This window comes from Myotis davidii, unplaced genomic scaffold (genome assembly GCF_000327345.1).
Source record: "Myotis davidii unplaced genomic scaffold, ASM32734v1 scaffold930, whole genome shotgun sequence".
In the NCBI taxonomy this organism is placed as follows: Eukaryota; Metazoa; Chordata; class Mammalia; order Chiroptera; family Vespertilionidae; genus Myotis; species Myotis davidii.
In genome coordinates, this window is record NW_006282518.1 from 45110 (window position 1) to 68904 (window position 23795).

Sequence of the window (23795 nt, forward strand, 5' to 3'; positions counted from 1 at the left end):
CCCCTTTGCTCCTTGGACCGGTGTGTGCTGTGTAGAGCTGCCACTCCTCGGATGTGGGCCATCTGCTCGTGTGGTTGCTGTTCCTCGGACCGGGGTGGGCTGCCGCTGCTCCTCGAATGGGGCCGGACCACTCGCAGAACTGTTGCTCCTCGGATGGGAGCGGGCTGCTCATACAGCTGCTGTTCCTCAGATTGGGCAGGCTGCTCGTGCAACTGCTGCTGCTTGGACTAGTGCAGGGTGCGGGTTGTGCGCAGCTGCTGCTCCTCGGATGGGGGCGGGCTGCGCAGGGCTGCCTCTCCTCAGACGTAGGAAGACTGCTCATGTGGCTGCTGCTCCTCGGACAGGTCAGACTGCTCATGTGGTTTCTGCTCATCAGATGAGGAAGCGGGCTGCTCACACAGCTGCTGCTCCTTGGACAGGGGCAGGCCACATGAGGCTGCTGCTCTTAGGCCTGAAGCAGGCTGCTCACGGGGCTGATGCTCCCTGGACAAGAGCGCACCGCTCACATGTCTGTTGCTCATGTGGTTGAAAAAATAATGTGAGCAGAAGTAGGAAATAAAGGAACAAGCAAAAAAAAAGGAGAACAAAGAAAGAAGAAAGAAAAAAAGCAACAAAAAAAAGGGAAAACAAAGAAAAAAGCAAAAAAAAGTTAACAAAATAATAAAAAATAAAATTGAGAAATTGAAATGTCATTCCTTTGGCTGGCTTAAGATCCTAGTTTTCTGGAATGTCTGTGATTCTCTGCATAGGCTTTTATTATATAGGATGTGCCCTCAGGCAACCTGCTTAATTTCCAAGTAGCTACTGCTGCTTTTAAAATAATCTGCCTATATTCCAAACATTTCTGAAGATAACAAAGAGATAGTGATGAATGTCTTTACATGTAAGTAGAAGGAAGAATTCAGTGATTTTTTAAAAAACACACAAAAATAAAAAGTCAGTCCCAGTGGTGTCCCTCCTGCTCTTCTTTCACCCACTTCCTCACCACCAAACGAGTGAAGCAGGGCATTGTAGAGTTTTGCCTGTTGGTACCTTCTTTTTTTGGTTTGTTTTTGTTTCTAATAGCAGGTTTAGGCTTTTTTTTTCTTCTTATAGCTATACAGCCTCTTTCTGGGGCTCATTGTCAATTATTAGCCTGTTAAAGGCATAAAACTAATCCTTTTCCTGTTGATTATACAGAAGGAAAGTTTTATTGCCTAACCAATTCTTCTTTTAGAAATGAAGGTCACTGTTATGTTTCTGCGTTTTTGTAAATTTCCCCTGCTGGCCCTGGAAATAAGTGATAAGAGTAGAGTCAGTGTGCACCATCAAGAGGTTTAACCAGTTGGATTAAGTAGGACCTTTCTCCCACTTTGTGGGGGCACTGACAGCAAGGTCAGCTGAAGAGAGGAGGTTGTGTCTGTAGACGTGAGAGAGGTTTTTGTGGAATGGTTTCCTGTGATCTGCCTTAAGGTTTATGGTCTGTAGTTCATTGTCATAGAGAAACGGATTTGCTTCTCTTCTTTATCCCTGGTTCTAGCTAATAAGATCCGTTATTGAATCAGGAACTTCTCTCTTTCATTTCCTTTGCTTCTGTTTTAAGCTTCTGTTATTGCTTAACCAGCGGTCGCCAACCTTTTGGACCTCACGGACCACCAATGGTCTGTGGACCACTGATTGGCGACCATTGGGAGCTTCCTGAAATGCACTCAATCCTGATCTCCAGCCAGTAGTGGTGTGCTGTCTTTGTGGCCACATTTGAGGTTAGTTGGGGTTTGGCTATAGTGTAGAGCTCTTTGCTTTGGACATGTGTGCTCAGGTGTAGAAATTTGGGCATTTGCCAGCTCAGGTGTCAGTAAGCAGCCTCCCCTTTTGTAACGCTTTGGAATGGGAACAAGGGAAATGGCTTACCGGGTACACTGGATGAAAAGTTTTTAATTCTGTCCTGTTTGACTTTGTCCTGATGGTAACCAGTACTGGGATCCCACAATAGTAGCTTTGATCTTTTGACTGGGGCCACAGTCCTGGTTTGAGGCAGATTGAAAGTTCCAAGCTTATGTTCCTCTTATATGTTGAGTGTCAGCCTGTTTGTTATACAAGGTGGCATCACACAGTCATGGAGCCTTCAGGCTTCTGAAAGAAGTTCATGAAATGCCCTTGGGGAAGTTGCTGCTAATGGTATGGTTATCATCCACAAGGCCCCCAGCCCCTGACCTATGAGGAAAATGGAAGTAGAAAATGGAAAGAAACTAGCATTTATTGAATGTTTGGCACTTGCTGTATACTATGCCCTTGATCTTCATAACAATTCTGTGAGGTTGGTATTATCTCCATCCTTCAGAACTGAGCCTCACAGAGGCTGAATGACATGTCCAGGGTTACAGCTGGCAGGAGCAGAGCAAAAATTCCAGTCAAGCCTGTCTGTCTGCAGATATTGTGCTCTTTTTACTGTACAATTGTGGAGTAATCGACTCGTAAGTGTCTTAATCAAGTATTATACCAAATAGCGATTTGAATCACACTCTAGTGTTAATTACTTCTAACACCTAATTATTTAATTGATAGCACTCAGGCTATGAATATTTTGATACCTGGCCCATCATTATCAATATTCAAGTAGTATTTCTGGCTGGCTTCTTTCCTTCCATCCATCTTAGTACCAGTAGGATTTTAAGCAACTATAGTTTGTCAGTAGCTCTGTTCCAAAGAATATTAATTGAACTGCCCCCATCCTTAAAGAATTTACAGTCTCTGGAAGTGGGAATTCAGACATACAAAGAAGTGTGATTTTTGCTGATAATTGAGGTACAATGTGCTTTGGGAGCACCTGACCCAAGTGTGTGTGTGCATTTGTAGGAACATTTTTTAAAATATGTTTTATTGATTTTCTACAGAGAGCAAGGGAGAGAGATAAAGAGTTAGAAACATCGATGAGAGAGAAACACCCATCAGTCGCCTCCTGCACGCCCCCAACTGGGGACATGCCTGCAACTAAGGTACATGCCCTTGACTGGAATCGAACCTAGGACCCTTGAGTCCACAGGCTGATGCTCTATCCACTGAGACAAACCGGTTCTGGCTGTAGGTACATTTTGAGAGGCTCCCATAAAGAGCTGTCTAATCAGATCTGAAAGTAGGAGTTGGTGGAGGTGGATGTAGTAATCCACATAAAAAGAACTGCATGTGGGAAAAGCCTTCAGGAAAGAAGCTTTCATGCCATATTCAAGGAACTCGAGGTCAGTATGGTTGAAGCAGTGAGCCAGCAGTTTCTGAAGCTAGAGAAGTAGACCCAAACCATCTGAGAAACACTCCAGATTTATGATGTAGCAATTTGAATGTCCTCTGCTGCCATTGACAAAGATGGAAAACAGCAGGAGAGGAAGGGAAGGGAGGAAGGATGGAATGAAAAGAGACAGATACTGATTAAGAGGCTAGAAGTGGGGTGAGAATAATAAAAAGTAAGTTTGATTTTGGACCTGTTAAGTGTGAGGTGTCTAGTTTCTAGCAAACAGCTACATGGTACTGAAGCTTGAGAGAATGAGTTGGAGCACTTCCAGGGGACAAGAATTTCCAAAAGGTGACCATGTGGGGGTGGGGGTGAGGAGGAAAAAGGTGTTGGATAACTGCTAAGCCAGAATGTGGGTTGGTTCTTCCTCTTGAGTATTAAAATCATCTGGATAATAGCAAGCTTTAGGATGGGGAGGAAGATCCAAAGTCTTGGGTCAATAAAGAAGTAACCAGGAAGTTGCAGGCTGTTGTGACGAAGAGCATTTTTTTGTGATTTGTTTTTTAATATATTACTGATTTCAGAGAGGAAGGGAGAGGGAGATATAGGCACATTAATCATGAGAGCGAAACATTGACGGCTGCCTCCTGCACGCCCTTTACTGGGGATTGAACCCACAACCCAGGCATATGCCCGTACTCGAAATTGAACCGTTACCTCCTGGTTCATAGGATGATGCTCAACTATTGAGCCACACGTCAGGCGCATTTTTATTTTGTTTTATTTTGTTTTCACTTGATGCTAAAAGGCCTGACAGCAACCCTAGTTCCCAACCCGAGGATTGAGAAGGAGCTGCCTCAGAATGACTTGTAGGAGAGGTAGCATTCCTAGGAGAGCCAACTTCTGTTAAGGAGGAAGTAGAAAAGACTAATAATTTGATAGTTAAATAACCATGGAACAAGATTCTAGAAGGTTTGTGGGAGAGGGTGACATGTAGTGCAGGTGGTTTGTGGAGGAGCGCAAACACTTACAGGAATGGGAGTGTGGGTCCAAAAATGAGCAGAGGCAATTATATATTGGGCAGAGTGACAAAAGGTGATAGAAATATGACATGGTAGATTTCCCTGCCTGTAAGATTGCCAAGAAAATAAGTAAGAGTTCATATATACATGAGAACTTAATATGTGATAAAGAGTGAATTTCCAATTAAAAGTGAAAAGATAGATTAGTCAATAAATGGGTAGGGATGGCTTATCCATTTAGAAAAAAATTAAATCTTTACCTCATATCAATCACAAAAGGAAATTCCAGGTGGGTTAAAGATCTAAAGGTAAAAGGTATGCCATAAAAATATTAGAAGGAAATAAAGGAGACTATTCATATACTCCTAGGGGTAGAGGAGGACTTGCTAAGCCAGCAAATAAAGGAAACCAAAAAGGAAGAAATGAACAGGTTTCACTGCATAAAAGTAAAGCAAAATAACCCATAAGATTAAAAAATAAAAGTCATGCCCTGGCCAGTGTGGCTCAGTGATAGAGTGTTGGCCGTTGCACAGAAGGATCCGGGTTTGATCACCTGGGTTGTGGGTTTGTCCTCAGCCCTGGTTAGGGCACGGGCGGGAGGCAACCAATCTATGTGTCTCTCTCACATTAATGTTTCTCTCTGTCTGTCTTTCCTCTTCCCTCTCTCCCTCCTTTCCATTCTTTTTGAAAACCAATGGAAAAACATCCTCAGGTGAAAATGAACATGAATGAATGAATGAATGAATGATAGAATAAAAGTCAAAATAGAGTCAATATTTGCAACCTTAGAAGACAAGTTTAAAATCTAGAAAGACCTTTACAAATCAATAAAAGAAAATTAACCAAAAAAAGTACAAAGAATACAGCCAGTAAATGCAAAGCAGTGCTCAAATTTATTCATTATTAAAGAAATACAAATTTTAAAATGATATATTTATCAGGCTGGCACTAATGAAAAAGCATTGAGACAGTCTACTTTTGGAAGGATTTGAAGAGATGGGCCCACATATGTTGGTTCACATATAAATCAGTGCAATAATTTTGGAAGAGTAATTTGGCAGTATCAAAACAAAAATCTTTCATATCTTTGGCTTAACGTTTTCACCTCTAGGAATTTTCCTACAGAAATCTCTCAGGAACACTTTTTTAAAAGGATACACACAACTATTTACTATATATTGTTTATAATGTCAAAAACTTCAAAGTATATCCAGATGTCAACAAAGAGGAGAGAAGTTAAGACTTTAAATCTTTGAAGTATATCTCAAAAATGGGATTCTATTCAGCATCTACAAGTGGTGTCGATTTATATATGTTGATATTAAAATATTTGCAGATCATTTTGGTAAGTGGAAAAAAGTTACTAATATGTATTAGGCTCTCTTTTTGTTTTAAAAATTAATAACCTATGTCTTTTCAAAAATTGAAACACTGTGCAATATGTTAACCAGGTTATCTCTTGGAGTGTATAATTATAGGGAGATATTTTCAATGGGGTCATAGGGGAAGAGGAGGAGAATACATCAAGTTTTAAAAGTAGAGGGGAAAAGAAAACTTTTAGATACAACTTTTACAAAAGAAGACGGAAGGAAGAGCATCAGGATTCATCTGTGGTCTGGACCAGTTGCACTTCTGAGTAGGAATTAGACGTCTCTGGAGGATGCACCATGGTCCAAACTGAATTCAGCAGCACTATGGGGGGGCTCCAGGCTCAGGCAGCTGGCTTCTCAGACTCCTGCTTTACTGGGATAAGAAGTTTGACAGGGGTGGCCTTGCCTCTTTCCCATTTCGCACTAACTGCTTCCCAGGCTTTGGAGTACCTCATCCCCTCTTGATGGCCTGGCAAACACCAACTCGGGGTTCAAGGTTCCTGGGCAGAGGTTCCCTCCAAGGTTAAGCCTGCTTCCCTTTTTGGAGATAGCTATAATATCTACTGTAGTCCTTATTGCACTGTTTTGTAACTGTTGTTTGTATTTGTCTCTCCCACTAGACTGTGAGCTCCTCAAGGGCAGGGACCAGGGCTTGTTTTTTCTTTTTAACTGCTCCAGCACCTAGCATAGTTCCTGATGCATAGTAAGTGCTCAATATATTTTGGTTGGAACGAAAAAATGAGTGGGAAATGAATTATTTCAAGGGTTTTTATTAGGTTGAGTATCCGGAAAGGAAGCCTGAATGTTATGTATATAAAGGGGTTAGAAGGAGGGGAGCAAAGTGGACGTGGAGAACCAGTAACATTGGCACCAGCCTAGGCAAGTACAAGGACATACAGGGCTGGGTAGACCTGAAAGAGTGGGAAGGTGCCAAAGGCTGAGTTGACTTTCCTAGTTTCTGCTCCAGAAACCAAACCAAATGCCAATTTATAACCAAAATGAATGTGTTTTCTCCATGCTGCTAAGATTCTGTGAATTAAACACATTGATATGATAGAAATGTTTTGATTGAGGGAGGAGAAGGGCTGGTGGAAGGAGAGGCTATTGTGCATTGAGGTAAAGACAGAGTTTCCAGATACCCTAATATAGCAATGAGTTGTTCTGTCTAGAAAAGTGAAAAGTCATGAGTCTTTAGATATATGGACCCCTTTTCAGAGCAGTGTCTAAACAGGTACTTTCTGTATGCCTGTATATCTTCCTACCATCTGCACCCCAGTCCCAAAATACTAGATTTGGGTGTATAAAAGTAATCTCTGCATTAACTGTTTGTCATTTATACCTGATTATCATGTAGCATAATCATTATGCATAGATAACATTAACTATTCATTTTTAAATTTTAGCATCATTCATTATTTTCAGGAAATATTTATTGTGTCAGGTACTGGGAATACAGACTCTGAGATTGGTCCCTGCTGTTGAGGAACTCACAGCCTCAGTGAGGAAATGGACAAACAGCGTATATTAGGATAAATGTCATGAAAATGTATGTATGTATTGATTCATGATCACATAGGAAGGTCTCTTAGGAAATGGTGGGGGCCTAAGAGCAAAGCTTTATAAAAGGAAAACCAACTCTGTTTCTTAATCAGGTGAGATGTGGAAGCAATGCAAATTTGTTTCAATTGGAAGAAGCAATGTGTGCAAAGAAAAGTATGGAGAAAATTGGGGGTATTCAGGGTTCTGTAAAGAGTTCATTGTGCTACTGTGAGAGTTTCTATACATAGTTTCTACAACAGAGAAAGACACAGCTGGAGTTCTTACTGTCATCCAGTGGATTCTGGACTTTATCCTGAAAGCTATGGGAGCCGTTGGAGGACTTTGAGCAGAGATTGTCATAATCTCATTTTCATATTAAAAGATCCCAAAGGATAGTAGATTGAAATGGGGTATACATGGAGGCAGGGAAAGACCACCTGGGAGATTTTTTTATAGTTATCCAGGTGAGAATTTATGAGAGGCTGAATTAAGGCATTGACCAATGGAAGTGGGAAGATGGTGATGATGTTGTGATAATAAGGATTTGTAGTTATAAGACTTAATTGGATCTTTCTTTTCCATTGTTGTAATCTCAGTGCTTAACACAGTGTTTGATACACAGTAGACAGACAGTAAATATTGAATGAATTAACTTGAGATCCACTTAAAAAGGTGTGGGAAGGAGGAGGTTTATGGTCTGGGTCTACGATCTATTGATTTAATAGATGGTGCTATTATCAAACTGAGAGAGATGATCAGCCAGGAAAAGGAATGAAGAGTTGGTTCAGTTTTGTATTTAAGCTTCGAGGTGCTTTTGAGACATTTGAGCAGAGGTGTATGAGTCTAGAGCAGTGGTTCTCAACCTGTGGGTCGCGACCCCTTTGGGGGTTGAACGACCCTTTCACAGGGGTCGCCTAAGACCATCGGAAAACACATATATAATTACATATTGTTTGTGTGATTAATCACTATGCTTTAATTATGTTCAATTTGTAACAATGAAATTGGGGTCACCACAACATGAGGAACTGTATTAAAGGGTCACGGCATTAGGAAGGTTGAGAACCACTGCTCTAGAGCTTCAGGAGGGTTGGCATAGAAATTAAGGTTTAAGAGTCATCAGCCTATGTGAAGTGGATAGGATTGTCCAGGGAGAGCATAACTGGGGAGAAAAAGAGTAGTCTATGACTTGGGGAACACCAGCACATAGAAATTGGTGAAAAAAAGAAGAATGATGAAGCATATTCAAGAAGTTAGAAGGAAAACCAAGAGAGAGCAGTGTTTCCTAAGCCAATGGAGTTTAGTTTTAAGAAGGTCTGGGATGTTTGATGCTGCCATGAGATCTCAGAGAGAGTGAGTGGTTCCTAAAATATTAGTTCTATGACAGTAGGGATTTTTTTTTTTTTTTTTTTTTTTTTGCGACTGGTCAAACAGTTGAATGGTCAGACACTTATCATATTAGGCTTTTATTATATTGGATTGACAATCTTTGGGCTTAAATCTGTAATCTTTTAGTTTTTAGATTTGTCTAATTTGCTCTTTGTTCCTCCATTTTGCCTTCCTTACCATCTTTTGGGTGAATCAAGTATTTTTTCAAGAATCAAGTATTCTATTTGTCAAGTTTTTAGTTTAATTATGCACCATTTTCACTTAATCCTCTATTAAACTTATCACTAGAGACCCGATGCACGAAATTTGTGCAAGGGGTTTGGTCCTCACAGCCATAGCGGCTTGCCTTAGCCCTCGTAGCTGTGGCGGCTTGCCTTGGCCCTCACCGCCCCGGCTTTGTCCAGATGCTCATTCATCTGTCTGGTCTAATTAGCATTTTATGCTTTTATAATTACAGATATTTTAAAGTTTCTGTTGGGGTCCATCCCCAGCAGGTCCAGGGGTTCCCAAAGGTGTGGACAGAGTCAGCGAAGAAGAAATGACACGGATGCAGCTTTCAGTTGATCAGCATAGTTGGGTTCTCCAGCCAGGTTCGGTTGACAGTAGGGATTTTTGTCTGCACTATCCCCAACACTTAGAACAACCTGGCACATATACACTCAATAAATAACTGTTAAGTGAATGAATGAATTGAAAAAGGTCCCTTGGATTTAGTCACAGAATCACAGTACCTTGGTTAAGGCATTTTCAGAGTGTGGTGGAAAGAAGCCAGATTATAGTAGACTGAGAAGTAGATAGGATGCCAGGAAGTGGCTACAAAAAGAAGACTTAGGATGGCCATTTCCATGAGCACTTATCATATACTAGACACTAAGCTAAGCACTTTACATGCACTCTTTTAATCTTCCCAACAGCCCACTAAAGTAGGTATTGCTACAATCCCCATTTTACATTTGAGGAAACTGTAGCTCAGAGAGGGAAAATTACTTGCCCATAGTCCCAACAGCTAGAACCAAATGTAAAACCAAGACTTCCACCCAGATCTGTCAACACCTGACTGCTCGGGCTACATTTCCTCCAGAGTTTCTTTGTGACAGAAAGGCAAGTGAAAGAGTGGCTGTTTGAGATGACATACAGTTGAGACTTGCAAATATTTTAATGCTAATGGAAAAGAATCACCCAAAAGAAATAGTGTGAAGATTTTGGGGGGAAAGGGAAATAATTTATACAATAGGAGCCTAAGGAGAAATCTAGAGTGCAAGTGAAAGGAAATCCCTTCCACCAGGGTAGGAAGAGGTGAAAGTGAAGACCAAGTGTGTGTTGCAGATATTTTTGTCAGGGAGGAGAGAGGAAGGTAGGGATGGATGGGAGTTCTTCTGATTGTCTGCTAAGAGTAACAGAGGTAGTGATCAAGCTATAGACTTGAAGAAAGTTGTATTGTTAATAGTGAATGACGCCAGATGTTAGACTGCAGTCCTTGAGTTTTGGCTAAGAAAGAAATCAGGGCCAAGACTCAAATACAAGCAAATGTTTATTTAGAAAGTCACAGAGGTAAAAGTGAGCTGTGGAAGAAGTGAGGTCCATGGGCTCAGGAAACAAATTAAGAGGCAAAAGAAGGGCTTTTGGACCTTGGGAGAAAGAAAGCAAAGGTATATACCTTGAGGAAAGAGAGAAAGAAGAGGAGCGGGAGGGAGAGGAGAGGGATGGGGAGGGGAACAGGAGGAATCTGTGACCCCTTCGATGAGCAGGCCGACACTCTAACATCTGAGCCATACTGGCCAAGGCCATGCTGGGTTCTTAATCTGAAGGGTTTTAAAGGCAGAGGAGCTCATCAGTTTTCCAGGTGTGTCCTATTAGGGTCGTGGTCTCCACTGATTGGTCAGTACCATGACAGGGGGTCATTAGTCATCACAGCTGATCCTGCTGTCAGCCATGATGGCACCCCTGTTGGCCTTGATGCTTTTCTGGGCCTGGAGCTGAAACACACCTGAGGTCTAGATGTTATCTCTAGTGTGGCCAAAACTCTGTCTCTGTGGTCAACAGACAAAGGCTTTGTTCCTGAGATTATTTGATGGGGGCCAGAACCTCATTGTCCTGAGGGTTTAATGCCTAAGCTGTATGGGAGTTGTATAAGGCTATTTTCTGGCCCTCCTGTTCCTCCTATATAGGAGTCTGCCACAAGACTAGCGACCTGCCAGGGGAGGGTTTGAATCACGTAACTAGTGATATGAAAGGTTAGGACAGTGGTTCTCAACCTGTGGGTCGTGACCCCTTTGGGGTCAAACAACCCTTTCACAGGGGTCGCCTAAGACCATCGGAAAACACATATATAATTACATATTGTTTTTGTGATTAATCACTATGCTTTAATTATGTTCAATTTGTAACAATGAAAATACATCCTGTGTATCAGATATTTACATTACGATCCATAACAGTAGCAAAATTATAGTTATGAAGTAGCAACGAAAATAATTTTATGGTTGGGGGTCACCACAACATGAGGAACTGTATTAAAGGGTCGCGGCATTAAGAAGGTTGAGAACCACTGGGTTAGGAAGTCTAAGGAATGACCAGAGATATGCAAGAGGAGGAAAGGTCACCCTGAGGGCAAGGTCCCACCCAACAATTGTTCATACCAGCTTTCTGCCCTGGTGATCTCTGTACCTGGCCTATCCTACTCTGCTCATGCCTGTCTTAACTGCCTACTATATCAGTATATATTTGAAATAGCTGTTACAGAGAATAGAAAAAATAGCAATGGCAGAGACAAGATTTTCAGGGCAGCATCCAGGGCCCAGCCAAGATGAGAGACCATGATTTTGCCAGTGGCCCAATCCCACTGATACATGATTTTTAGGGTTGAGAGTTTTGCCCACTGAATGCAACAGAAGATAAAAGAGACAGGTTGTTGAGAGTACTGGCTAGAAGGTGAGGTGATGGCCCATCACTTCTAGGGCTGGAGGGAAGTAGTAAAGGTGGGAGAGGATTGCAACAGAGAGCAGATGAAAGATGGTTCGCCACTGGCACTTTGGGGATAAAAGGAACTCAGAGTTTCATATCCAGTGGGTCTGTCTGTGATGAATAAAGCAAAATTATGTTTAAAAACAGGACACAAGGGTAGAAAACTAACAGTGGTTATCTCTTCAGAGAGAGTGACAAAGGAGGGGTATCAAAGACAGTTTGTTTTAAACACTCTGTACTGTTCAAATTTTTCAACTTTTTAATTAAAAAGAAAAATACAAACTTCTCGGTGAACCCTAAAAGAGCAAGTTCACCGAAAGCAGGGAGATGAGGGAGCTGCGGAGATAGGAGGCAGTGGTCATGAAATGGGGCCTGGAAGACATGATGTGGTCCCGCCCTGTCATTGTTTCCATGGGAGGAAATGGGAGCCTGAGATTCACTCTGCTTGGCACCAATAGAACCAGAACCAGAACCTACCTTTCCTGATTTCCTAGCTCCTTGTCCTGTTTTCCAGGCTGCTTCCTGAGCACTTGAGGCTTCAGGATTTCCTGCTGTCCCCCTGGGCTTACTGTGCATGTGCCCACGAGATTGCTGCCTGATGGGCTGTTTCCTGTCCTGTGCCTCCCACACCTGGGTGCTTCTCTGTGCAGTCTGTGTGGGTATGTGCAGAGGTGGCTAGCCTATTCCCTGCCTATTTCCTTCTCTCTTCCGAATAGCAAGTTGGAGGTGGAAAACCACAATGATACTCTATTTACTTTTAAGTTACCAGTGTCCCTCCTGTTTTGCAGCTCTCACATCACCAGCTCCCCCAGATTTCCCCCCTCATCTTGTTTAAGCAGCAGCCCAAACCCAGATGAATCACGTAGGATAGGGGTTCTTTACCATGAGATTAATGGCATGGGTGGAGGGATGAGCCCTTAATTTGGGGGCATTGTTCTAGGGCAGTGATGGCGAACCTATGACACGCGTGTCAGAGGTGACACGTGAACTCATTTTTTTCGTTGGTTTTTCTTTGTTAAATGGCATTTAAATATATAAAATAAATATCAAAAATTTAAGTCTTTGTTTTACTATGGTTGCTGATATCAAAAAATTTCTATATGTGACACGGCACCAGAGTTAAGTTAGGGTTTTTCAAAATGCTGACACACCGAGCTCAAAAGGTTCGCCATCATTGTTCTAGGGGGAAGATCCTTTCATTTTCATTAGATCTTCAAAAGAATCTGTGACCCTCTCCCTAAATGACTATGGATTTAGAGAGTAGAGTGCAGATGTTTTAAAAAAAAATAAGATAGAGCCAGAACCAGTTTGGCTCAGTGGATAGAGCGTCGGCCTGCGGACTGAAAGGTCCCAGGTTCGATTCCGGTCAAGGGCATGTACCTTGGTTGTGGGCTCATCCCCAGTAGGGGGCATGTAGGAGGCAGCTGATCGATGTTTCTTTCTCATCGATGTTTCTAACTCTCTATCCCTCTCCCTTCCTCTCTGTAAAAAATCAATAAAATATATTAAAAAAAATAAGATAGAGCAACAACAACAAAAATTAGTTGTTTTCTTGTCTTCAAGTAATAATTCAGATAAACCTGGTGTTTGTATAGCCTCTCTTGTCCCTGGGACAGTGACCATGGCAGTTGCATACAGATTATTTGTGATTTCTCCTGTTTGGTAGCTTGAGTGAGATCCAGAGAATTAATACTAAAGTAATGACTGCCCTGCTTAGGAAGGCTGCCTGGATAGAGATGCAGGTGCACTTCCACATAGTGAGTGATATTGAGGCTCTGAGATATGTGACAGAGTGGGGACAAGAAGGTACAGGATGAAGGCATAGTTTAAGGAGGAATATTCTTTTATAGTTTCTTCACCACCACCTCTCAGTTGAGTCCTCCTTTGAGATTGGTCCCGTCCCTGAAAGCCTGATTGTCCTTCTGTGTTTATGGGGTTGAGTTTTTAGGGTTTAAAATGGAGTTGTGAGTTGGCCTGGCCCAAAGTAACCTCAAATTCCCTTTTCCCTGCAGAGTTTAGGTAGGTATTAGAGTGAGGATACAGGCTGTTCACTGGGAGGGAAGAGAATCTTTTTGTTCAGGATGGTTGGAAAGGGCCCCTTATTGTTCCTTCTTGGCAGACCAGAGAGCTCAGATGCAGCCAGGTGGTCATCCTCTGGAGGGGTGAGCAAGCTTCCTTGAGATGGTTCAAGGCTCTTGGGTTCCTTCTGTGTAGAGGCAAATAACATTTGGTATTCCAACTTGGTTCTGGATTCTCTCTCCCTGCCTTCTGCCAGGCCATTCTGTCCCTGGCTTTGTAGTCCCATAGGAATCATAGATGTTGCGGTGCCAGTGGGAATGCATGTGGCTCCAGAAAGAAGAGAGAGAGAGAGAGAGAGAGAGGGAGGGAGAGGAGAGAGAGAGAGTTCATTGACCTTTTGTATGCCATAAGCATCTATAGACACAAGGATGGTTTCCATTTTGGACGCGTGGCAGTTCACTGGTTGAGGCTCAGGCTTGGGACAGTACAATCACAATTGTACTGAAGGTCACAGAGAAGAACTAGTAGGAGGGTGAGAAGAGACAGCATTGGTATTTTGTCTTTTTTTCAGTGTATACTGGGTTTGTCACATTCTATGCGATAGAATGGTGGGCTCAGACTACTTGGCTTTCCACTGTTGGGAAAGAACCTGGATAGAGAAGAGGAGGGAAGGAAGCAGAATGGGCTGATGACCATATGCCGTTGCTGGGACACCAGCTGGATCATCTCAGGCCTCCTTTGCATAGGAGATCCCCTTGTCTTTATCTGCTCCCATTAGCTCCCATCTTACAAGGTTGGAAAGTCTTCATCTGGAGCCTTCAAGAGCAGTGCTACGTCAAGTGCCAGTCTGCAATGAGATGGGAAGCATGCATACCAGAATGTGAAACTGTTCCCTTCATCAAGACCTTGCTATGAGAAAAATGTTAGAACTAACAGTGTGTTTGTTCTGACATCATTGATTTACATTCTGGCATCATTTAAGCTTCCTGTCTGGTGACCAACCAGCAACACAGTGTACAGATCAGCAGCTGACCCACAGACCACACTTTGAGTAGCAGTGCTCTAGAGCTGCCTCTAGTTTCAAAGCAGTTGCTAGGGCCTTAAAACTGTGTATTTAGACTGTAGTAAGCCAGAAATCTACAGTCCTGGTTACAAAGGGCTGACCCCAGATCATTCATACATGGTCAGGGTGGGTCACTGGGGAGAGAGGGAGCGCAACCAAAACGAAAGTCACACAAGTGACTAGGCAGCGCATGTGCCAAGGGTGCATGCCCTGCTCTGCCTCCCCTCTTGCCACGGGCAGGCAACCTGAAGGGACTAGAGCTAGGAACCCTCCTTTGGTCTTTGGTTTTGCCTGCTGCCTCAGATGGCAGGTCAGCCACATTAAGTGTACACTGTCCTTGCAGGAGAACAGCAAACATTGGAGAAGCAGTCACTGGTTATCCTTGTAGTCACTCCTGGATGTGAGCAACTTCCTTCTTTGGAGTCAGTGGAGAATTGTAAGTACCCTGTTCCCATTCTAGAAGAGCAAGCACTTGTCTGGAGCTGGAGCTCTGGGTGGCCTGGCTTAAAGTGCTGAGGCCAGGCCTGGAGCCATCCATGACTGCGAGGACTAGGTGCCCAGAGCCATAAACGGTGAGTTTTTCCTATGCCCTCTAACCAGTGTCTGCAGGCTGACTGGACGGTCACACTGGCTGTTCACTGAGTCCCAGAGTACGCCTACCTTCTGGACTGAGCATAATTCTTTTGCCATTTTAGGAATGTGTGTATACTTTGCTGATACTGTCTAAGAGAGCCTACAGGAAAGAGGAGGAGTTTTGGTCATTTGAATTGAGATGAGGCAGTCCTGTCACTGCCTCCTGTCTTTCCTGGTCAGCAGCATTTGGGCACTTCTCACTCTCCAAAGTGAAATTCAAGTCTTGGCTTCTTCCTCACATTCTTGGATGAGGTAGCTGAAGCCTGGGGAAAGGAGGGTGGTTACAAAGTCTTCGTGAACATCAGAACCCTGGACTCACCCCTCCGAGCATCACTGTTCCCTTTGCCAGCAGGTGACTTCATACTTCCAGCTAAAGGCTGGCAGGAGGTCATGTTTCTTGGGGGAGAAACTGACCCTCAAGTAGGTGTTGGCTTGTGGAGGACTCTGCTCTAGCCTGACCCTCGTCATGTGTCATCATGTAACTACCCTTCCACTCTGGCTCCAGCCTGGCCGCCTGCAATTGCCCTGTTCTGGGAACGTCTCCTCTTTGAAAGAAAAAGAAAGTGATCTTGCTGTTGTCTTTTAATCCAAGGATTTGTACAGAACATGTGGTATGTAATCTGAGAGTAGAAATCTTTAACCACATTGGGTCATTTCTGTCATTCCAGACACCCTGACCATAAACAATGAGCAGTGTTTCCTTCTGTCTGAGACCGTCTGGGGAGCTCTTCGAGGTAACAAGGTGGGGCTGATGCTGGGAGAGAGACCGGCAGTGATGTGGGACAGTTGGCATTGGTGGGGTGGGAGGACAGGACTGGTGACCCAGCGACTACCCGCATACCTGCATTTTAAGAAGCTTTCTTTGTAGAGGGCAAGTGGCATGTTCCCCCATCCCCCTGGAAAAGAGTGTTCTCCTTCAGCTTTCCCCGGAAGTTGATGGGTTTTACCTGTGAGTGGCAGCAGCTCCCCCGGGCGGGTGCTCTGGGGAAACAATGGGAGACCCTGCAGGCTGCTGTTCAGGGTGCCAGTGGGGCCAGGTAGCTGAGGAGAGGGGCAACTCTGGCACAAACACTGCCTGTCCAACTCACATTAAAGATACACAGTTGGCCAGGTTTTATAAAAAGGAAAACTATATCAAAGAAATAAATGTCAAAAAAAAGTGCCCTTCCTCTTGGTTTACTGAAAAGGAATTTGGTCCCTAGATACAGACTTAGCCAAATACCTCTACTTTTGTTAAAACATCTGCTAGTAAAGGATGAGGGACATCCTCACAGAATTCCAAACCTGGGTTTGGTTTGTCTTTATTCCTTTTCCTTACCTCTCCCCTCTCCTATGTTTTGGAGAAACAGCATGCCAACTCCCTTTCCACCCTCTTGTACCTTTTGTGCAAATGCTAATGATTACTTTGGTCAGATAGGGGAAATCTGGGACTCCAGAGCACTGGGCATCAGAGTCAGAGCGGAGAAAAGCCAAACAGTATCCTAGCAGTCTGCCTCAAATTAGGTGCTGAGTGACCATGGATTCTCTCATTCTGAGACTCTGGGATTCCTTCATGGGGCCTCCAGCTGTTGAGAATATACAATGCTCTGGACTCAACTTGCCTGCCCTTGGGCCTAGCCAGAATCTAGGAGCCTGCGTCATGTGGACTGGGCGGCTGCTGCCTGCTACACCTCAGACCCATTTAGCTGAGTCTCTTCTCAAGCCCCAAGGAGGAAAGGGGGATGATTTCTTGTAGGTCCAGATGTGGACCCAGGTATCTTGGAAATCAAGCTTATGATCTCGTCTTCACAATTCAGTCTGGGAGATGTGAAGGGGCAGCAAACTGGGGACTCTTTTTCTCAGCTCCCTTAGCTCTTCTGAGTATTATCTTTGGAAAGCCTTAACCTCTTGCAGGCCGATTATCCCTGCATCTGTCCTTACTACCACACGTCTTTTTAATAATCTTATGAGTTCACACCTTTGGAAATATGTGTAGGAGGTGTGTAGGTTTTTAGGGTTAATGTGTTTCTAGAAGGGGCACTAAAGCCCCTTACATAGCCACCTTCCAAAATAAAATAGAGTAAAAATTGATACTGGCTTCCTAATATCCCCCTTTCATAGTGTTGAGAATCATCAAGCCTCCATTACAACCACTTTAACTTTGTGCCCCAACGTCATCCCCTGCCACACAGGGCACCTTCCAAATGGATCCACCTTTTCCCACCTCCCAAAGTCTTTATTCTGCCTCTTTACTTCCTGTAGGTTTGGAGACTTTTAGCCAGCTTGTTTGGAGATCTCCTGAGGGCACAGTAAGTGTGGGCCCTCTTTTTGATAGATCCTATTAACACTTAACAGGGCTCCTTTTAAATCTTGGGTTTGCTCCTAATGTCCATAGTCCTGGAAATCTTACTTTGCTTTAAGACAAAGTCCTGGAGGCTTGAAATGGCCCCAGCAAGAGTGTACAGCGTGGAAACTGGTTTGGTAGATTTGGCCTGTTTGGAGTCACAGTAATTTAGTTCCCCTGAGTCATTATTTAGTAACTAGAAGCACAGTGCATGAATTCGTGCATGGGTGGGGTCCAGCCGGCCTGCCCGATTGTTGGTTGGCCTGCCCGGCCCCCAATTGGGGTGGGGGCGGGAGATTGGGAGGGCAGGCCAGGGGAAGGGGCTGCAGGCAGTTGCTTGGCTGGCCCTGCCATCTGATCAAACTCCCAGTTGAGGGGAAAATTTGCATATTAGCCTTTTATTATATAGGATGACTTGAGACTTACACACCGCTCTGAAGAAAACAGCATATTAATAGTGAAAATGCAGGCCATACAGGCTGAGGTTGTGGGACAGCTGTATTTGGCTAGCCTGGGGCAGTTGCTCTCTGGGCAGGTTCCTGCTTATGGTCATTGGGGTAGAGGGGTGGGACATGTGGGGAGACACCCTGCAGCATGGTCACAGGGTGGCTTTTCAGAGATCTTGGGAGACTTCCTCATTCCCCCCCTCAACAACTCTCTCCTCCCCCCTCCGCCCCCCCCCCCCCAAATAGTGAGTTCCCTTTGAATCCTGACATGTTTACCTTTTGGTCCACACAGTTCTTTATCAACAAGACGGAGATTGAGGACTTTCCTCGCTTCCCGCACCGGGGCTTGTTGTTGGACACATCTCGGCACTATCTCCCACTGCCTACCATCCTGGACACTCTGGTACCCAGGCCTTAAGGCCTTCTTTGGGGCGATGGGTCAGGGGATAGCCCAGGTGCCATATTCCTCAAGAGTTAGAGAGTGTAAGTAATTTTATGGACTCCTCGGAAAAATGTGAAGGATGATGTGCTCTAAAACTCAAAAGCATAACCAGAGTGATTTAAATCTACCCCAGTGGCTGCCATGGACCAGTGCCCAGCCTGTCTCCTGGGGTGCAGAAGGTGCTTTGGGATTGGCTTCTTTGACCAGCAAAGCTAACTTTAGTTTAGTTACGACAAGGTCGTAGGAAGGAGATGTTCCAAAACCGTAACTGGGGGCGTTGCTCACTATCTTGAGTTTGATGGGCAGGCTTATCTGACAGTTGCTGGTCCAGCTCAGGTGTCTGTCTTTTCCTTTGCTCCTCTGATGGAATCCAAGGAGTGGAGGCATCCATCAGTCTTGGCTTCTGAGATTTATGGGTTATGGGGCTTCTAAATTCACAAGAGACCGCACAATTTGGGTAAATACTAGTCAGTTTGGGAGCAGTTTGTTTATTTACTTGCTTGTTTGTTTAATACCCAGAACAAATGGCAGGAGGAAGTGTTAGTCTTCGGGGTATTTGGGAGCTTTTAGAAGACTCCAGGGGACCACATAACTACAACCCTCCTTTCAGTGTGGCTACAACTTATCTCAAAAAGAGGTGGCACTGTTTCTGTCTGCCAACTTTGGTTGTGCCCTGGGGAAAGAAGAAATATGCGGGTCTTCCCTCCATGTCAGGCACTCCCTGATGGGAAGGTTTGATAGATCCTATTAACACTTAATAGGACGCTGGGGCTGGCTGAGGGTGTGGAGCAGCCTGGCAGTGTGCCCAGCTTTCCAGGCTAGAGGCTGAGTCTGGAAAATCTGTGGTAAGTTCACAGTGCATGCTCTGACTTACAGGATGCCATGGCATACAATAAGTTCAACGTGTTCCACTGGCATCTGGTCGACGACCCTTCCTTCCCATACGAGAGCTTCGCTTTTCCAGAGCTCACCAGAAAGGTATGTCTTGATTTCGCCCCAACCAAGTTTATGGGATGATGTTTGAACCTAGCTGTGGCGCTGATGGCAAGGACACTAGCTCTCCTCCTACCCAGCCAGTTTTAGGGACACACTGACATGGGAAGGGCACTGGATTTGAAATTAGGAGACCTGAGTTCGAGTCCAAGCTGTGCCATAAATTTGCTCTGTAACCTTCAGGATATAATCTCTTCTGGTCTCATTTTCTTTTTGTTTGTTTGTTTATATTCTGTTAGCTGGGCATAATACCTACCTTGTTCACTCCATTGATGTTGTGGTACACAAATAAAACAATATATGTGATAACTTGTGGGAAGTTATGAATAAATTCTATGAAGATAGTCCCTGATACCAAAGGGCTGTGGTTAGATTTTCTGATATCCAGGGAGTCCTGGAGGCACTTTTAGTATCCACTAATATATAAGCCTTCAGGAAATAAGATCCTTAAGGATGTCTTGTGCCTTTCAGGGGTCCTACAACCCTGCCACCCACATCTACACAGCACAGGATGTGAAGGAGGTGATTGAATATGCACGGCTTCGGGGGATCCGTGTATTGGCAGAATTTGACACTCCTGGCCACACTCTGTCCTGGGGACAAGGTAAGGATAATTCAGGGGTTGGAGGAAGTCTACTGGTCCTCCCCTCCTTGGGCTTTAGGGCATTAGCACTTGGATGCGCCATGCCTTCTCCTGGAAGAATGTTTTCTGTCAACCTCTTCCACCTGGCAATTAGGCAGAACTTACTTTGGGCAAAGGAGACCACTTCTTACTATTAAAATATGGGCAAATTCTTCTCAGGTGTCCTTGTCTTAATGACTCCCTTGAAGATTGCCGTGCTCTAGAGTGGGAAGAAAGATTTTGCCAATTTGGCTGGATTGGTTCTCTGCTTTTCCTAGAGGCAGTATGAGAGCTGCCTTTGGGAGCGAGGGTGACCCCTGCTGGAAGCAGTGTGTCAAGGCAAGAGTGTGTGTGCTGACTGACTACACACCACCCTCTGTCTGTGATTGTGGATATAGGTGTATTTCTTTGATTGTGACTAAACGCTCATGATTACCAGTGTCTCTGAGTCCCTGAGTGTTTCTACTTGTGTGAGTATAATGTTTATTATACTTAGTGTGACTTAATGTCCTCATATCTATGGCTGGGCATGGGGGTCTATGTATTTGTGATATTTGTGTGGTGTTCTCTACTGCCTTAGGTGTCTCTGGATTATTGACTCCTTGCTACTCTGGGTCTCAGCCCTCTGGTACCTTTGGACCAGTGAATCCCATTCTCAACAGTACCTATGAGTTCATGAACACATTTTTCTTGGAGGTCAGCTCTGTATTCCCGGATTTTTATCTTCACCTTGGAGGAGATGAGGTTGATTTCGCCTGCTGGTATGAGCCCTTTGATATTCCCCTCTCAGCCTGATGAATTGCTTGCTCAGAATAGAAGTTAGGCCCTGACAGGCTACCTGTCTCAGGTGCTGCTCAGGGACTAACCTCTGAGACAGCATTCTGTCTCAATCTAAATGGCTCAGGTCTTGGGCCTTTCCCCTCTAAGCTACAGAGAGGCCCTGCCTGATTTTGGGAAGGCTGTGAATGTGAAACTCTCCCTTCCTCTTGTCACATCCTTGAGATATTTATGGGAAAACCAGCTCTAGGTACAGAATTTTCTTGTTAAAATCCTGGATAGGGAAAAATAATTTATGCTTTTGAAGGCTTAATATAGTCTGGTTGAAGAGGCAAGACACAAATGAATTTGAGACTAATAGATGACAGTGTTAAATTGTAAGTTCCAAATCCTCAGATCTACTTAGCTCAAAAGAGGTTGAGGGGCTTTTCTGAGAAGTGTGCACTAGAGATGGATCTGGGGAAGTAGTTTGGTTTTTTCAAGACATGGAAGAGGAGAAAACTTTCCAGGAGAAAATGTGAGCAAAATACAGACATTGTGGGGCAAGGGAGTGGCAGCAACACTTGTATCCAACTGGAATAGAGAATACATAGTAAGGGGGAAACACAGTATGCCCAGGGTGGAGATTAGAATGGGAAGCCAGAATCCAGAGTGCCAGAGCCCCAGGTCAAGACCTCAAGAGCTACATGCCACAGTCCAGAGAGATCAATATGTGTTCTCTTAGTTTGAACTTAAAGCTGTTCAGGTCCAGGTTCAACCTTTTTCAGCCTGTATCAATGGCCCCCTTAATACAGCTTTGTTCAGCCACACCTTCCATATTTTGGGTCTCTGAGATCCTCAGTTGATTATTATTTCAGGTGAAAAAGGAAGTTGTGGGAAGCCAGGTGACTAATCCCCAAGCTTTGGAAGGCTTTTGGATGGTAAAAGAATTAATCCTCATTTTCTCTTGGGATTTAGGAAGTCCAACCCAGATGTCCAGGCCTTTATGAAGAAGAAAGGCTTTGGTAATGACTTCAAGCAGCTGGAGTCCTTCTACATCCAGACGTGAGAAAGAAAGGAAGGAGGGCGGGCAGGGTCCCTTGGGTCACCTCATATGGGTGACCATACCAGGGCCAGGTCCTTCTTGATAACCATCTGAGCCCCTGAAAAAGAGTCTCTTGTCCTATATTTTCAGGTTTGGCATGGTCATTTCCAAAGTAGGGAAGACACTACTTAATCAGGAATGGGCTCCTAGCTAGGCTCAACCCCCAGATCACTGGTACCACAACCTAGAGCAGCTGGGGGCAAACTACAGCCCACGGGCTGGATCCGGCCCATTTGAAATGAATAAAACTATTGGAAAAAAAGACCGTACCCTTTTATGTAATGATGTTTACTTTGAATTTATATTAGTTCACACAAACACTCCATCCATGCTTTTGTTCTGGCCCTCCGGTCCAGTTTAAGAACCCACTGTGGCCCCCGAGTCAAAAAGTTTGCCCACCCCTGGCCTAGAGCCTGTCTGAGCTGAGCAGACACTTTCTTTACTCTTCAGGCTGCTTGACATCGTCTCTGCCTATGACAAGGGCTACGTGGTGTGGCAAGAGGTGTTTGATAATAAAGTAAAGGTGAGCCAGGGTCCGGAGGAGAAGGAACCACCTTCAGTGCCTCATTCTGGTCTTCCAGCCCTTCCCTACATGGCCTGGTCCTCCTGATTTGGAGCAGGCTTTAATGTTCAGAGCACTAGGAGCCATCTCTTCTTTTCCCTCGAGAAAGGTTGCAGAGATCTGGGTGTGGATTTTGGAGCCTCTCTCTAGCTTCCCTCGCTACAGATCGATCAAGAGTTATTTCTGCTGCTAGGTAACTTGGATTCCCGAGACTGGCTTAATGGGTTGGGTTTTTCTTCCTGAGCCTAGACTAAGGTCTTACAGGTCTGCGGAAGCAGGGTTTCCCTCTTCTTCATTGTTGATCAATGAGATCCCAGCCTCCTTCCACATGCCGGGGCTCCGCAGGAACCTTGTCCCATCCTCAGAAACATCTGGAGACTCAGACATGGTAGATTCCAATGAGTCTTCTGGGCCTCACTGCTTGCCTCCCTTAGCTCACAGCCAGTATTACCATCTCAGTGTGGAGAAAGATGGGGACGAAGCAGCAGGGAGCTCTCCTATGGCCTATGGAATCCTTGACCTCTGCACTGGGCTAGGAGCTCAGTGGTTCAGAGTCACAGAGAAGTACTTTGCTGTTGGAAAGCAGAGGGAGTACACACCCCTTGGCCTGGTTGCCTGTATAAAAATGTGGCCCAGGAACCTCCTCAGCTTTAGCCATTACCACCCTTTGGCCTTTGTGACAGGTTCGGCCAGACACAATCATCCAGGTATGGCGAGAAGAAGTACCAGTAAGCTATATGAAGGAGCTGGCACTGATCACCGAAGCCGGCTTCCGCGCTCTGCTTTCTGCCCCCTGGTACCTGAACCGCATAAGTTATGGCCCTGACTGGGAGAACTTCTACAGGGTGGATCCCCTGTCATTTGAAGGTGAGAGCGGGGTGCTCTCCTTACTGACCAGAGGAGGCTGGGCTTAGGCAGAGGGTGGAAGGCAGAAGCGTCTGGGCTGGGGATTTGAGGTTAGGAGATGAAACAACCTATCTGAGGAGAAGGTGGTTGAAGGGGAACCTTAGAGTTGTCTGTTGTTGCTTGTTTTCCCATAGGTAGTCCCGAGCAGAAGGCTCTGGTGATTGGTGGAGAGGCCTGTATGTGGGGAGAGTATGTGGACAGCACAAACCTGGTCCCCAGGCTCTGGTAAGGGTTTTCTGAGGACATGGAAGTTGGGTTTCTGGGTATAGGGTCTCCCTCACAGACTCAATCCTGTCTAGCCACCCCCCGACTAGTATCCTCTGCAGTGACCCTTCTGTTTGTAGTAAGAGCCACCTCTCACCTGACTTCCACCTATGCTTCTCCAACACCTATTAGGCATGTAGGACAGAGAGAGTTACTGAGGCCTGGTAAGCAC

The 23795-nt window shown here is 44.7% G+C and overlaps 1 protein-coding gene across 1 annotated transcript in view; it reads left to right on the plus strand.

Moving 5' to 3' along the window:
• Positions 1-23795, plus strand: part of HEXA (hexosaminidase subunit alpha) — a 36135-nt gene that overhangs the window by 10347 nt on the left and 1993 nt on the right. The window contains exons 2-12 of the mRNA XM_006752977.2: positions 14915-15007; positions 15873-15938; positions 17446-17492; positions 18266-18376; positions 19292-19393; positions 19880-20012; positions 20611-20791; positions 21765-21851; positions 22342-22414; positions 23137-23320; positions 23494-23584. Of these exons, the coding sequence (XP_006753040.1) occupies positions 14915-15007; positions 15873-15938; positions 17446-17492; positions 18266-18376; positions 19292-19393; positions 19880-20012; positions 20611-20791; positions 21765-21851; positions 22342-22414; positions 23137-23320; positions 23494-23584 (1168 nt within the window). The remainder of the gene's footprint in view (positions 1-14914; positions 15008-15872; positions 15939-17445; positions 17493-18265; positions 18377-19291; positions 19394-19879; positions 20013-20610; positions 20792-21764; positions 21852-22341; positions 22415-23136; positions 23321-23493; positions 23585-23795) is intronic.